The sequence below is a fragment of the Lipophrys pholis genome (genome assembly GCF_963383615.2).
Source record: "Lipophrys pholis genome assembly, chromosome: 5".
NCBI lineage: Eukaryota > Metazoa > Chordata > Actinopteri > Blenniiformes > Blenniidae > Lipophrys > Lipophrys pholis.
This window is the reverse complement of record NC_137628.1, coordinates 20,726,661-20,742,427: the sequence shown is the minus strand read 5'-3', so window position 1 is coordinate 20,742,427 and position 15,767 is coordinate 20,726,661. Positions and strand designations below refer to the sequence as shown.

The following is a 15,767-nucleotide window of genomic DNA, read 5'->3' as shown; positions in this document are numbered from 1 at the left end:
GGGGTCATCTGTGTCTGTGGGCATTCCTGTACACAGCTCAAGACTGCAGAAGTGTGAGAATATGCTCAGGTGCAGGTGGTTGTAGGTTTATGGGACTTGTGTTTGGGCCAAAGTATACAAATTGATTCCAGCTGATGTTGCCACCTTTCCAGGTCTATGCTCATAGTGTCTGCCATTTGAGGCATCGGGAAATAGACTGGATTTAGTTGCTTGATTCGACCCACACTTAAAGACCTTTTATAAGAAATGGCATTGCTTTTCTTCTAATTTTATGACATTACGGCTTCAGCAGGATGTTGGGATGTCATATTGTACACTGGTAAGACATGTCTTAGGAGACAAGTCTTCTGAAATGAAAGTCATTGCATTGCAGATAAGGAATTTGCCTCAAAAGTTGCACAATATATAGAAGTCATTCTGTTAAATCCTGAATCTGGACAAGGACCGCACCCCGTGGAGTTAACAAACTGCCATGGCTCTCTTGTTGGAGCTTTTTGTTTATGCGTTCTTATCCAGAATGAGGTCATCATGAGAGACTTGTTCCTTCTCAGGAGAGGATTTGCTGGAAAAAGTGATCTCTGTTTAGTGGTGTTGTCCTGGTCTTGTTTACAATTGCCTGTTGTTTTTCTTTTCATCTGCAGACTGCATATAAGAGGGCACCTACTCTGACTCAGATTCCATAAAATGCAGGACGGTTTATGCTCGCGGATGCAAAGTGCACACAGTAATCTTTAACGAGTTGCTATTCCAGATAAACAGAGCGTCTCTACATAAGAGCAGTGACTTTGAAATAGTCAATTCCACCATGCTGCTTACTCAAACCATGCAAACAGTGCCAAAACAACAAGGGAGAGACCCTGCACAATAATCACTGCTGTCAGTTTGAGAGAAAGCTTTTTCCACTGCCATCATGAAGACAGATCACACAAGTCTGAATAAATTATTATAACAAACCAGTGTTTTACATTATTCACAATCGTTCTCATGGGACATAATCTCTGTGTTTCCATACACATGTTTTCCTGCCTTTCAGGGACATTGACTTGCATTCATTTTATGTAGACTCGATACCCAGCTGGAACTACTACTTCCCTAATATTATTCCTGACCCTAACCCTTAATCTCACCTTAAAACATGCCTTCACAAAAAACTAATGATTTTCAAAATGAAGAACAGTTTTTTTCCCCCTTCTACTGCAGGTCAGTTTGTGTGTATTCAAGCTGACATCCCCAGCAGTATAGAACAAGGCCTCACACGTACAAACACACACACACACACACACACACACACACACACACACACACACACACACACACACACACACACACACACACACACACACACACACACACACACACACACACACACACACACAACCCCCCCCCCCCCTTTCTAAATAAGATTACATTATTTTAGCCTCTTATGGACTGTATCCTTAATAACTTGTACTTCCTGTTCCCACGGTAACAGTCACACTATTATGACCCATGATCAGTAGCCAAGGCCCCCTCGGTTTCTCCCACGATGATGGCTTCTTGCGGTCGGACCCACACAAACAAAGTGACTCAAAAATCAACAGATGATTAAACAAAGAAAGTTTTATTTTTTTCTAATGTAGGACAGCAGTGCGGCCCTCATCGGTTCTGCTCATGAGTGTTGTGATCTCAAAATGTTTCGAGTTGCTTTGTTCAAGAATATCGCCTCAGTTCCCACCCAAGCCTCAAATACAGTTATTCAAACCAACATGACTCCAGGCTGTGGAAGAGGAGTCGTTAACCATAGGGCAAAGTCAGTAATATGGAAGAATTGCAAGGATCTTGGTGTGGTTTGTTGATGTTATTTTTAGATGTGCAGAGGAAAATCTGGCATTTTGTTTATAGTGTTCATACTAGTGTAAATGAACCTGCAATCCATTTTTACAACTTCTCATAACTACCGGGAAACGACAGTTTAAAAAAAAAAAAAAGAGGAAATCTTAAAATAGGTGCAACACAATCTACTCAAAGCAGTCTTTGTATATGCAGCGACTCAAAATTACTCAGTTATGGGAGGGACATTATTTATTCTCTTTGCAAGCATCATCTACATTTTCCTGCATGGGCACACACTGTGTTCTTCAATGCCCTTGATTTAGACTGGCTTATTTTTCCAATAATAAACTATATCAGCTAGGAATGTGAGGTTGTTTCCTTTGGGCCCTCGCTGCTCCACTTAAGGATCCGAGGGGTTGAACAGTGGGGGATTATAGGGTAAATCATGAATGGTTCTTTCTTAACCGTGTATGTGACTGCTGGAGACATGTGACTTACAAGGTTGCATGCCTATGTGTATGGTCATGCTCATCTTCTCTGATGTGAGCCTCAGACAGAGATTGGTTTGTAACAATGACTCCTAAGGCAAACGCAATGCTCCCAAGCATATTGTGATTTGGGGAATGCAATTGTCAGTCTTTGTTTGTGTGTGACCAGACTGAAGAATTTCAGTTGCCTGCAGCCAAATCAGCTCAATATTGCACTCATTCTGTTGCAGATTCCAACCTGTACTGGAGGAATAGAAACACAATTTTGTATAGATTTTCTTATACATTCTGATAACTACGTTTCCTCCTTTGGCATCACGTGGGTTCTGACTTTGAGTACAATATCTGGATGCAGTTTGCATGTTTTATCGCCAGACTCCACTCCAAGCTGGATAAAGTGGGTCGATTGATGAATAGATTTCAGATATGGCCTGATCATAATCGTGACGCCTTTTGACCTGCCGCTATTATTATTTTATTGAAAAGGTCTGTCCTGAATTATGATTTATTACTATCGACTGTATACTAATACATACAATTATATGAAGAAAACAAAGAATAAATTAAAACAACAGTAAATAAAAACAAATTTAATTAAAAAAAACAACACTTAATACATAGAAAAAATACCTGTAGGGCAGACATTAAGACTATAATATTTGGTCATTTAAGAATTCAGATTAAAAAAAGACTGGGTGGAGACACAAAATTAAGAAGCAGAACATTGTTCGAGGGCATTTTGAAACATTTGTTTATTTAATATCCCATATGTGCCATGCCAGGAAGCATATCTCTCACTACTGAAGCCTCTGGTTTTGTGAAGGCTGTATTTTGTACCAATTTTGATGCTTCAGTTCTCCTGCAGCTCACACACACAACCGCACGCTCAGTTACATTGCTGACAGGCATCGAGTCTCACACATGTTGCCGAACATGTGTTTTCATGGTGTCACTGTGATGTAGCCCAGTGACCCTGTGGTCTGACTAGCAGGGGGGGGGGGGGGGGGGGGGCGAGGCCAGGTCTGTTAAATTACAGGCCTGTGCTGGATATCCACAGAAAGATAATGAGTGGATAGCCTGAGTCATGCTCTCTGTTGGCCACTTCAATCACCACCAATATCCACATGGAGGCTACTGTGACTAGGGGAAGAAAAAAAAATGTCTGCATTTCATTACACTGCACAGGGCAGAACAGCAGAGAACATCATGTGACACGCTGCAGAGGAGTTTTGTTGAACTTGGATGCTTTCCCTTGAGTATGATGACCATCTGTGTCCCTGGAGAGCTAACCTCAATAGCAGAGCAAAGTTTCCCAGTGCAGCCCCTAAGAAAAGACTCATCCAGAGAGTCACCTCACATCTGGACGACCTCAAGGTTAAAGGTCGGGGTTGAAGGGATCACTGGAAGGGGCTTCATTCCAGTTTTCACTCATGCTCGGATTGTCTATTTTGGTTTATTACCCCCTGATGCAGCTGAGGAAAGATATCCTTCATAGAACCATAGGTAACATCACTACATAGAAAACAGTATAAAGAGAAGAAGTTTTATATTTCAAATGTAGTAAAACCCCTACAATGCATTTATATTGTAATTTTGAGAAAGTTTCTTTATTTTTATGGTTTTTGAATGGATTTAGACTGTAGATAGATCGAACTTATTTCAAAGCATCACTATAGACACTATATTGTGTGATACAATAGTTGTATCTAATTACTCTAATTTTGCTGTCCAATTTTTTCTACAAAATTCCTGAAGAACTTAATATATTAGGAAATGAATCACTGGTATTTGCGTCCTAATGATTTTATTTTCCTTTTTTGTCTCATATCAACCAAAGAAAAGTTAACAGAGCTTTTGAAAGTGTCCCCATCATCACTCTCCATTTTGTTCATGTCATCAGTACTTTAAGGATTATTTCTAATTGTGTAATTAATGCTTGCCACATGTATTTTTCATTTTCCATTAGTGCCAGTGAGTTTGGTTAGGCACAGTTATGAGGTTACAAGTTGACAAATTTAAAAAAGAACGCATTCCTGAGACATAACTGCCAAAACATAAGACTGATCTCTCTTGGCTCACAGCCAGAGGTCTTACAAGGCAGCCTGTCTGTTACTAATCAAAACCAATCGGTGGGAGCATTGCCCGGCTGCATGAAATCGCTATAGCTGAACTAGAGAAATGAAGGAAATGTCCACTGAGGAGCGAGAGCAGGGGAAGATGAAAAGAAGTTTCTGAAATAGTGACGAGAGCACGTATGTTAGAGGAGGGTGGAGTGAATAAATGTGTGCGGAGTGCCTGGCGAGTTGTGAGACGGGGGATGGGGCTCCGAGGATGTGAGTCAGACTCCCTGTCAAAACCAGCGGGGAGGGGACCTGATGAGAGAAGGATAGAAGGAACGGAGGAGAACAGGGGTGGAGTGGGGGAAAGAAAACCCGGCCCCCTCTTGCACCACCCCGACTGCTCGGCATTCGGCGTCAGCAAAAACCCTAATGTGATCAAGATGGAAGTTGTCTATGGACTTTTCTCTGCTTTCCGGCTCTCCGCCTGCCTTTGGAGGCTTCACCGCCGGGCCAGAAGCTTTGGAGCGAGGATACTGACTGTCTAGAAAATGGCTCGCAACATCATGGACTGAAAACTGCTCACAAAATATCCATCAAGGCACTTGGACATAAAGTGGATTCATATTTGCCCAAATGTGGACGTATTGTTTCGGTGGATGAAATTTAAAAAAAAAAAAAAAAAAAAAGAAGCCAACTTGTGATATGGATACATGCATTTGAAGCAAATCCTGGATCTGATTGTTGGATTACAACTGGATTGTCCTCTAAAGCACTGTGTCATCTGTGGAGAATGAGTAAACGTTATTACTCCTCCGTGCCTGAAATGTACAGAGGTGTCAGTTCTGTTGTCAGCTGTTGGTTGGACTGCAAGTTAAAGGAGCAACTATTTTAAAACATTTTAATGGTAACTTCCCTGATATTTTATTGATACATGATACAAGTTCATGTCACAGATAGCTGGAGGCTATTTAAAGTTGGGAAGGCATATCCAAGATTATTTCTGAAGTAAACTTTGTTTCTGAAGGATAAAGGAGAACAAAAGTGCAGCTTTAAAAGATTAAGATTAGTTACTATGTTGTTTGACTTCTGTACATCCAGACCCACATCAACATGGGAGAAAGCACGGCACAGTGTAATGATATAATGTACTACTTCTTAACATTGATAAGACCTGCAGCCTGAACTATGGGAGCACTCCATTGCAGACAACCAGCTGTTGACTGTCATTTGATGTCAGTGCTGCCTTTAGTCATTTAGTCATAAGTCATAAGTCATTTGTGTGTGTGTGTGTGTGTGTGTGTGTGTGTGTGTGTGTGTGTGTGTGTGTGTGTGTGTGTGTGTGTGTGTGTGTGTGTGTGTGTGTGTGTGTGTGTGTGTGTGTGTGTGTGTGTGTGTGTTTGGGGGTGTGTGGACGCAAAGTCAAAGTTACCCAACTCCCAGAATTGTTTTTTTATCATACAAATGGTGTAATGCTAAAATGTGAACAAGGGAATTGATATTTTCATGTATTCAGATTATAATTCCTGGATTTTTGTAGCTGAGAGAGAAAAGGCTAATATTTTAGATCGAGGTAATTTAGTCTAGTTGGCAAGCGAGTCATGTGAAATCCGGAACAAGTGCTTAAAAAGATGTCAGTTTCTCACGGTAGATTAACATAACGGGTTCCTGACATCTTATACTCACCCAGCTGAGTTTACACTTGAAGGAATAGTGAAAGCTGAGAAGTTTTGCCCCTCTTGAACTTTCAATCACTAGTTTTTTTTGCTGTTTACTTTGAAAGTGAAACACTATTTACCATATTGTCATCCGCACATTCAGTTACTGTAAACGCAGAACGTTGGGAGCAGCAGCTGTCGCTTATCCCCCCATCTCTCTTCTCTGTTACAGCAAATCTGGTTCTCCAATTTGAACAGGTCTCAAAAGCAGCTGTATGGGATAGCGCCGGCTGTCCACTATGCCGGTAGCCATACGGAAAAGAAGTTGGGAGGAGCATGTGACTCACCCCTCCGGGTTACAGTACAGCTATGATGACTTGGATCTGGTCTGCTGTCATGGAGTTGACAGCGAGGGGCTCTGGATGGGCTCGGGGGAGTCTCAACAAGGGCGGCGACGGACAAGGTGCGCGTCCATGCCAGAGGGCTGCCACCAGTTACCGACAGAGGACCGAGCAAGGACGCTTGAGGAGACAGCTTCAATTGGGAATTCTCATACTGAATCAGAACATTTAAAGTTAATGGAAAACAATGGAATAGTTCCTCAGTGTTTGCAAGAGTCAGTTTCTGGCTTTCAGGATTTGTCGGGGACCGACGTTCCTCAAGAGGCATCCAAATCCAAACATCTCCAAACCACAAAGACTGATAATATTGCAGAGCTTCTCTATCGCAGTGGGTTGTCCAGTACAAATATTTCTGGTGCAACTGATTGCAACAGTCAGACTGTGAAAAGTACCAATGATGAAATTGACGTTGGCACAGAAAGCTGCCAGGGTCAAAACGGTTGTGAAGATGATATTGTCTTTAAAAATCCACATATCGCTCATGAAGGTCAACAATGCATCTCTATCTCCTCAAACAATGAGCCTCCATTGTCTGAATCTGCTGGTGACCGGTCTGGCAAACCTCCAAGCCAACAGGAAACAAAAGAGAGCCATACAGAGGGTTACTGCAGACCTCCTGAAATCTCCGAGGCCACACTAAAGCGGCTGTCTGCTGCTGAGCCCGAACCTCAAACTGACCTCCCAGATGTTGAGGAAGGGGAGATTTCCATCTCTGACAACACTGTTGCAAGTCTACCAGTTGATGTGCTGCACAGTTCAGCGAACGTGATGGATGAATGTATTTCAGAGTCACTGCCTGATGCAAAAGGGAAACCAATCGTGACTTCAGTTGTAGACGGAGGAGGTATCAAAGGAAAAACTGAAGTCCGGATCACAAGTTCTGCCAGCGAGACGGATACCCTGAGTGACTCTGCAACTCTGAATGAAACTACAGGACTGGACCAGCGCGCGAGAGCTGTTGACGGAGGGGAGCAGGATATTAACAAAGGTGCTCCAGCGTCGGAGCAGGGTCAGTGTTGTGCAATATCTAACCAGACACCGTTGGGACAGCAAAATATTGAAAGGACGGCGGAGAACAGGCCTCGGGGTGAGGACAGTTCACAAGCGCAAAGCAGCGAGCAAGCAGCGCACGTGTGGCAGAAGCCTCTTGAACCATCTGATAATAATGTCAAAAGTCAGTACTGCTCCTTGACGTCAGACGGCAATGTGACATCTGGACAAGCAGACGATGGACATTCAGAGGAGGATCCTGCACTGATGAATCAGTGTGTGGATCAATATGTAAAAACTCTGCCAGTGAACAATATCGATCCAACCTTATCGCCTGAAGAGCTTACCATTCGTGAGGATCCAGCCATTCATCAACAATCGGAAAATAGCTGTTCAAAGCTTGACACTATTCAGGAGATGAGCCTTATAGAGGCAGATGAAATCTCCCCGCAGGATCCTCTAAAAAATACCGGTGTTCATATTAATCAAAAAGCAGTTCAGCAGTCCTGTTTAGATGATACTGAATACCAAAATCTGCCACCAGGCTCCACGGAGGTCACTGAGGGACTCCATGACAACCGAGCCTCTGGTCATTACTGCAGTGACTCACCTGCCTGCGAGGTGGCAGATGGTCACAGGGAACACCGCAGACCAGGAGCCACAGTTTCTACAATGCAGGAGTCGGAGGAGGCCGTACCCTCAGCCATTTACAGCGATAGACACCTGGACACCTCAGTGCAAGATGGAACAAATGAGCCTGCAGGTCATAAAGAGGACAACACGGTCAAAGTGCGCATGAGAAAGGTAAGAATAAGTGTCTTGTTGATGTGGCAGTTATCAAGGTATCACAACAATTCATTTTGTTGTGTTCATTTGTCTTGAGATTGTAAATCTGGCATGTCATCCACTCAAATGAGCTTCACATGAACAGACTCCCTTGGCATAAATGGCCCTCTAATAATTTTGTCCCACACTCTGGCCAGCGTCTTGGAAAACAATGACTTCACTCTCACATGCTTACAGATCTGTGAGTGGGGGGATCTGTGAAACGTTTTACTCTTTCTCAACCGCTCATTGCAAAACAAGGTCCTATAAGGGCATGGAGACCATGAACACAGAGGGAGGTGGAAGCCCAGGGAGATCTAGAGTGAAGTGCTTAAACTGCTTTCTTTTGCAAGTACGTGATGTACAAGATCATTTTGTTCAGCAGTTGTGTGAGAAAACTGTAGAGTGTATATATATATATATATATATATATATATATGTATTTTTAAACAAAACATTGGTCAGAAAAGTAAGTGATCACTATTTATTATTGCAGAAAAAACAATTTTTTTAAGTTGAAAACCAAAATGCAGGATTTACAGTGTAAGATGCAATAAGCAGGCTTGACGTCCAGACTGATGCCAAAACTTATCTATTATTATCTGTCAGAGACCGGTGGAAGCCTTTTAAAAATGCCCAACCTTACATCTGATCTATCAAATCAAAATACTTTTGAAAGAGCCGATCCAAAGCGTGTATGACTTTACTCTTTAAGAAAGAATCAGTTTTACTGCCATGATGTTGAAAATTCTGAACAACACAATGAAAAATCTGGCCATAAATTAGTCTCTATTTCATGTTGAGCTTAAATACAATAGAAAAATGCAAATGAACGCATACACACCTTTTAAAAATGTACCTTGTACGTTGTCTCTACATAGAACTGGATATGAAAATCCAAAGCTTGAGTTTCATATTTCAACCAGCCAACTATTTTGCAGAAAGTTATATACATTTCATTAAGGGCTTGCAGCTGTTAAGCTGCGGTAGTAAGCAGTACTTTTAAACATTTTAGAGAAAATTATTATTACGCCACATTTAACAGCCATTATAACTTTGATATGCATCTCAAGTCATTCATCATGTGGTTGCAAACGGTGTTTGAGTGTCGTCAGAAGGAGACTAAGTTATTCTTGAGTAGCTCCACTAAAATCAGCTGTTTGTACTGAAAGCTACTAATTTAACAGTCCTCAACAAAACGAACACTGAATCATGAAGTCCTTCAAAAAAATAGTTAAAAAGACAAAACGGCAAAGATGTACTCTGGTAGTTAAAAATACTCCATTTCTTTTCCTCACTGTTTCACTCTATCCATCTCTGGAGTAAACAGCACAATCAGTTCTTGTGATATGATGTTACGAACTAAGTTTGTCACACGTGCAACACATGAGTTTACAACGTGACAGCGGGTAATGGCTTATTTGTCAATGCAGTGTATAATTTCATTTCTATGGTGTAAATACACTGGAATCCTGTAACTGTTGGTCGTGTTAGTGTTTTCACCTTTTATGTTTCAGCTTTAGGGGCATTTTCACCTCTCTGCCTCACTGCTAAAACAAACACAATCTCGTCCAATTTAATAATAATAAACTGTAGGTAAATAAGAAAAAACATGCCTCGTAATTATAAAAAGAAAACAACAGCTGGTGATCCGTGTCAGAGATGCTAAACTCTTGACAGGAGTTGAAGAGTTTTTTAATCAGTATAATTGTATTTTATTATTGCCACATAAACTGCATAGAAACGTTGGACACACTCATAGTCATGACTAAAGTTGACATCACTAAATTAAGCGCCAAAAACAAGAGTTTGCAGTCCAGTGTAGCCACTTGGAAAACCTGTTATTACCATTGGCTGCAGTTTCAAACTTCAAATGACTTAAAATATCCAAAAAAAGCCCCGTCTTGGAAAACCAAAAGAGGAGAAATGGCAAGAGAGTCAATCTAGTCAGTACCTGTAGCACCTAAAGATTGTAATCAGGTTTTTAATGCAATAAACTGACAGCAGAAATTGGTCATGTTGAAAAACAATGGATGACAAAAAAGAAAGATGGAAAGTGAAAAAAAAAAAAGAACCTTTTTAATATCATGGAGACAGTTATGGAGCTCATCTTATTATCTTCCAGTGGATAACAACAACTTGAAATGATCTCTGACAAGATGTTATACAAACTAATGATGATGTTCCCAGCGGATTGCGTTGTTGTCGGATCTTTTTGTAAAATGAGTCCAGCTGGTTTGCATAATGGCTGGAGATTAACCTGATATTGGACTTTGTTTCTTTGTTTATTTGTTTTAGCAACAAGGCCTTATCCTGACCCCGGGGCAAAATTGGTTCTAACAGTCATTTGTCTGGCAGCAGACAACTTGGCAGAACCACCCAAGTTCTGTCTCTGTTTCTCTCCTTTTATGCCTGTGCGCTTGAGTTTACTAATCAAATGTGGGCCTTTTGGTTTATGTACAAAGTGATTCCATTATACAAAGATTGTGCACCATGTTTCAATTGTAACAGAAGTTTGGTTCGGGAGCAAAATAACTCATTCAATGTACACGTCTGAATAGGAGGGTGCAGGTTTTGAAAAAGAGCGCAACAGAGGAAGGAGGGTTCTAAAAGTTCAAGCAGTGTGGGAACTGTCTCACATCTCAAAAAACAGGAAGTTTAAAGGAATGTAACAGAAACCTCAAAAATGACAAAGACAGAAAGGAAGCCATCTGAGAAGACCCAAACCACCAAAATGCCCCTAAAAATCTTTGCTTCTCCGAGGCAGCTGAGCTCCGCAGCGCTTATGCTTTACCCGGCCGTTCCGTGGTTGTTCTTGCCTCGCCGAGCCAGATGCTTTTGTTCATTCAGTGAGGCCTCGTAAAGATGTCATTGTTTTACCACGGCACAATGTTTCATTGTGATGCCCTGCCAAGAAGACAGAACGTAGTGATGTGCGCTGCCACAAGCCAGGAATGCCAGTGAATGCATCAGTGTGAAACACACATGCCCTCCGTGTCTCTGTGCCCTCTCAGCAAACCCAACAGGGGCAACTTTCGATAGGCTAATTGGACACTAACTGGAAAATAAATGTGAGCGCAAGTCATAAGACTTTATCAGCGATCGATCTGGAAGCCAGACACACTGCTGCTGCTATACCATGTTTACGCCCAATATAAGGTAGTCAATCCCACACAAATCAACATCACTCACATTTCTCATATGAATGTTATCATCCAGGAACTCCCACTGTGAACCGAATTTCACAACAATGTTAATCACTTGACATAATATGACGACGATATGCCCCCACCCCCCAAAAAAATCCTACTTCATGCAATTCCGTGAGACGCCCAGAAAACAGACACAGCATGTGAAAAGGAGCCAACTCCACGTTTCCATGACTTTTAAAATTCCCAAATACGCAGAGCCACAGTCGCTGTGTCTCATGATCTCACCCTCATTAAGTGTTTAACAGGGTCTGTTTGTGCGGATTGCAACAAGATTTGTTTGGGACTAATGAGTCAGCCATGAAATTTATCTGAGGGCACCTACTGCAAAGCAACACTACACGCTGGAGGAAATTAAAACCTCACAAAATCAAAATTTTCTTTCAGGTTTTTAGGACCTTTATTTATTTTAGAAGTTTTTTTGTTCTGTTTTTATAAAACACAACAGAACTGAATGATAGCAGACAATGAAGCAGTATATGGAGTGCCTGCCTGGATGGTATGTTCAGCTTGTTTTACTAGAGTTAAGCCACCTGAGGTCAGTGTGAGACATGTTTTCACAGCTGTTGCAGAAGACTGAATGACAAATATAAAGTCTGTAAGAAATTATGGAAATGACGAAGAAAAGTGCAAGCTTTAAAAGAATGACTCTTTAACAAACTAAAGGACAAAGTGATGGTAAGTGTGTCAGCAACAAATAAAAAAGCAAAGCAATGACAAGGGAAAGGAAAAAGCATAATTTCAATTTCTTATTTTCCATTAGGTAAATCATGAATCTTGATCAATTTGAATAATTCTTCAACCTCTTTTTTATCCATTCATCCAACTTTTATACCACTCTATCCAGTTCAGCCCTTCCCAGCTACTTTGACTTGAACGAAAGTGTCACTAGTCCATCGTAGAGGAAAAAAAACAGAGAGGCAGCCTGTCACACATGCTCACATTCACACCAACAGGGAATTTAAAATCACTAGCTGACAACAAATGCATGCTTCTGGGCTGTGGGAGTAAACCTGAGTATCTGGAGAACATCCACCTAGAACGGCCCCCCCCATTCCAACCTGTACCCGGGACATTCTTGCTGTGTGGTGAAACATCGGACCACTACACCTCTGTGTGGCCTGGAAAGCTTTCATATAGGTGAAAGTCAAGCTTACAGCTGTACGTTTATTTAATTTTCATCCATTACTGTTTGCCGTCAAGATGATTAGATCGGAAAATGTATGAACGACCTACAGGTGGCAGTGTTAATGTTTCGACGGTCAACATTCTAACCTTAAATTACTTAAAAGAAAGCAGTTTTGCTGATGTTTGTCAACATAATGTATTCTTGCTAACTAGTGATTAGACATTTGCACAATTCATGGGAAAGCCAAAAGACTTGACTAGGTAGTTTGGTGCAAAGCTAGTACTATTGTTCAGATCAAATTTCTTTCCTGATAAGCTGTAAGCTCTCGATCCACTGAAATACTTCTCATCTGACAAAGTCATTTTTGGCGGGGGAAAATATGACATTCAGATTTTTGTCTTTCTGCTTTTCCCTTCCTGATTCACTGATCTCAACCGAGAGAGGATGACCCAATATTTTCCTGCGGGTAGTGTGTCTTGGTCCTGAGGAAGCGACCGCTTTGCATGACTTTTTCTTGCTTCCTCAAAAGGCGTTTCAAATGAGGGTCGTTTTCAGGCTTTGTCGGACCTTTATGATGATGCACTCATTTAAATCAGTCGTGTTGGAACAGTGATGTGCAGATGAACAGGATCGGGGTTGTAGAACACTGGTTCTTTAGTGTTATTACATTGATGTTTAAGACCTTGAATATGATGTTACAGTACTTCAAATAATGTGTCATTTTTACGAGGGCGACATTTTTCTCTTGTTGTGTGTGATTTTATTCAGCGTGAGCATGCTCGTCTGGACTCAATGGTGCTGCTGCTGATGAAGCTGGACCAACTTGACCAGGAAATTGAGAATGCCCTCAGTGCCACCTCTTCTATGGGCAGCACTCCCACCCCTCATCGAAGGCACCCCCTGGTAAAAAAAAACAACAACAAAATCTTTGCTGGAGTCTGACAGTTTCTTCTACTTTATATATATTTAAAAAAAACAAAAAACTACAGAAGTCTTTGTTCACACTCCATCTTCCCACTTCCAATATGTTCTTCATTCAAGGGGTGGTCGGAGCATCTGTCAGCTGACATTAAGCAAATGGCGTTTGCTTAAATAGAGTTTGAACTGAACATGCCACCTGTTTATAGGGCGAACCAAGAGAGAGAATCACCCTGAAATACTTACACCATGGGCAATTTAGAGTCACCTGTTGTTCTAATGTACATGTCTTTTAAACTGTGAGCCACCCTGAAGAAGACCCCGAATCACTCTGATTTCGATTAAGGAATTAATTTACTCTAAATTCAACAACTTTATTCAGAAATGTACTTTATTCGTTTTACCACTTGTGAAAGGTTATGTCTCCTGCAAAGCAACATTTGTATAACAGAGGACTACATTGGTGATTTTGGTTTTTCACTTTGGCAGGAATTCGATGTTGGCTCTCTGCCAGAAGCGTCGCCAACAAACCCACACCCCTCTGCCGCCCCATCAGGCTCGACATCATCCCTGGGGGCAAAACTCAAGACTGGGGTAAGTGTGGAGCTCTGTGTTAGGCCAGCGTGCATAAATAGCAAATCTCCACACACATAGCTACACATTTTTGAAATAGAGGTTATTTAAAGAAGATGGATTAAAGTTGTTACAGGATGTTTTCTCAAACACACACACCAGAAAAACTATGAAAAGGCATCCTCTTGATCCCAAATGATCCCCCAATTTTCCTTCGACTGCTGCGCCCCCAAACTCACCAGTCTCACACTTTGAAACCCACTGAATTAAAGTTTGTTTCAGAGGATGCAGGAAACCTTTTCATGGATGGCCCATAAACAGACATGCTTGCGTACCAATTGAATCGACCCATTATAGGAATGTCTTGCAGCTCTAAGGGCTTAGCCAAGCTGACGTTAAAACTCTATAATTAGCTGGTTCCAAAGAACTAGACCCCTTCACTCCAACAAAAGGGTCAGGAGGGGGGTCTGCGAGGTGAAAAGCCAAGACGGAGAAAATAAAGGGGGGGGGGGGGGGGCACGCTTCATGTGAGACATGTGTCTTTAAAGCTCTTGCTTGCTCATTTAATGATTTCGTCCACCATGCTTTGCCATTACCCCGTCAAAGCAGGTTTTTACAAATAAATCCTGATATTTGGTCTTTGAGGCACAATGACTAATATAAATGGAATATTTCTCAGGTTTCCAGTGTGAGGCAATCCCATTTGTTGACAAAATATATTCTGACATCTCTCCGCTATCTGGTGCAGCGCCATGCCGGTATTTGTGTGAGCTGTTGCACATCCGAACACTTCTGCAGTCACACAAGATTGAAAGAGCTCATGGCTAATTTAAGAGAAATGGATCAACCTAATCAATGATGTGTGGTGTATTATGTCTTTGGTCCACTGTTTCCACAACTTCCATTCCTGCAGTAACCCAAGGTAACTCGCTAAGCTTGGGTAAACAGTGCTTTCACTGCTCCTAATAGGAGGCTTTTTACAGTGGAGGCCCCGCAGGGTGATTGATTGAGACCAACCAGATGATGACTCTGTGAATGGGATTGTCAGTAGTTAATAGTCGCAGGGGACTGCTGACCCCTTTCAAACTTAAAATGTTGTGACGCCCACTTAATCTTTTTAGCCCAACAATACAGATCCCTTGAATGATGCAGAGAAGAAGCAGGGTCAGGGTAAACTCTGAGTTCAACTAGGCTGTCTGTCAGGTTTTATGACATGGACTGAGAATATGAAATGCAACTTCAATAATTTACTTTTTGTGGCGCAATGATTCCAGTGATTCCATCGATCGAATCTATAAACTGGGAGCGGTAGTATGTAGTGGCAACATTTTATCCTGTATGGTGATGCTCGTTTTATGTGGACTTTGATTAATCAAACAGTTTTTGTACAGCTGACAAATTATCAGTAGATTGAAACTGCAAACAAATGATATCTAAATTAAGATCGTATGTAAATGAAACTTCTCTGAAACATTGCTACAAGGGCAAAAACTGACAAGCCGCTGTATCACAGACGTCATTGAAAGATATCTGTATAATGTTAAATTGAAAGATTGACACTTAAAAGTTTAAAACAGTAAGATGAGGATACACCTTGTAGGGTCTCTGTACAAAGATGTTCGAACAGCCAAAGGCTTTGCGGGGTCATTTAAAAAGCAAACAAATAAAAGTGGGAAAAAAGAACAGATGGTAAAGTGCACACGCTTT

At 41.5% G+C, this 15,767-nt stretch overlaps 1 protein-coding gene across 2 annotated transcripts in view; it reads left to right on the top strand.

Moving 5' to 3' along the window:
• The first annotated feature begins 4,689 nt into the window (after positions 1 to 4,689).
• dlc1 (DLC1 Rho GTPase activating protein) overlaps positions 4,690 to 15,767 on the top strand; it is a 78,486-nt gene continuing 67,408 nt past the window's right edge. The window contains exons 1-4 of one of the 2 annotated variants that reach the window (XM_080463398.1): positions 4,690 to 5,264; positions 6,248 to 8,210; positions 13,338 to 13,472; positions 13,977 to 14,081. In XM_080463398.1, the coding sequence (XP_080319524.1) occupies positions 6,315 to 8,210; positions 13,338 to 13,472; positions 13,977 to 14,081 (2,136 nt within the window). In that variant the 5' untranslated portion in view covers positions 4,690 to 5,264; positions 6,248 to 6,314. Of the gene's footprint in view, positions 5,265 to 6,247; positions 8,211 to 13,337; positions 13,473 to 13,976; positions 14,082 to 15,767 lie in introns of those variants that run through there. The other variant, XM_080463399.1, reaches the window with a different exon arrangement.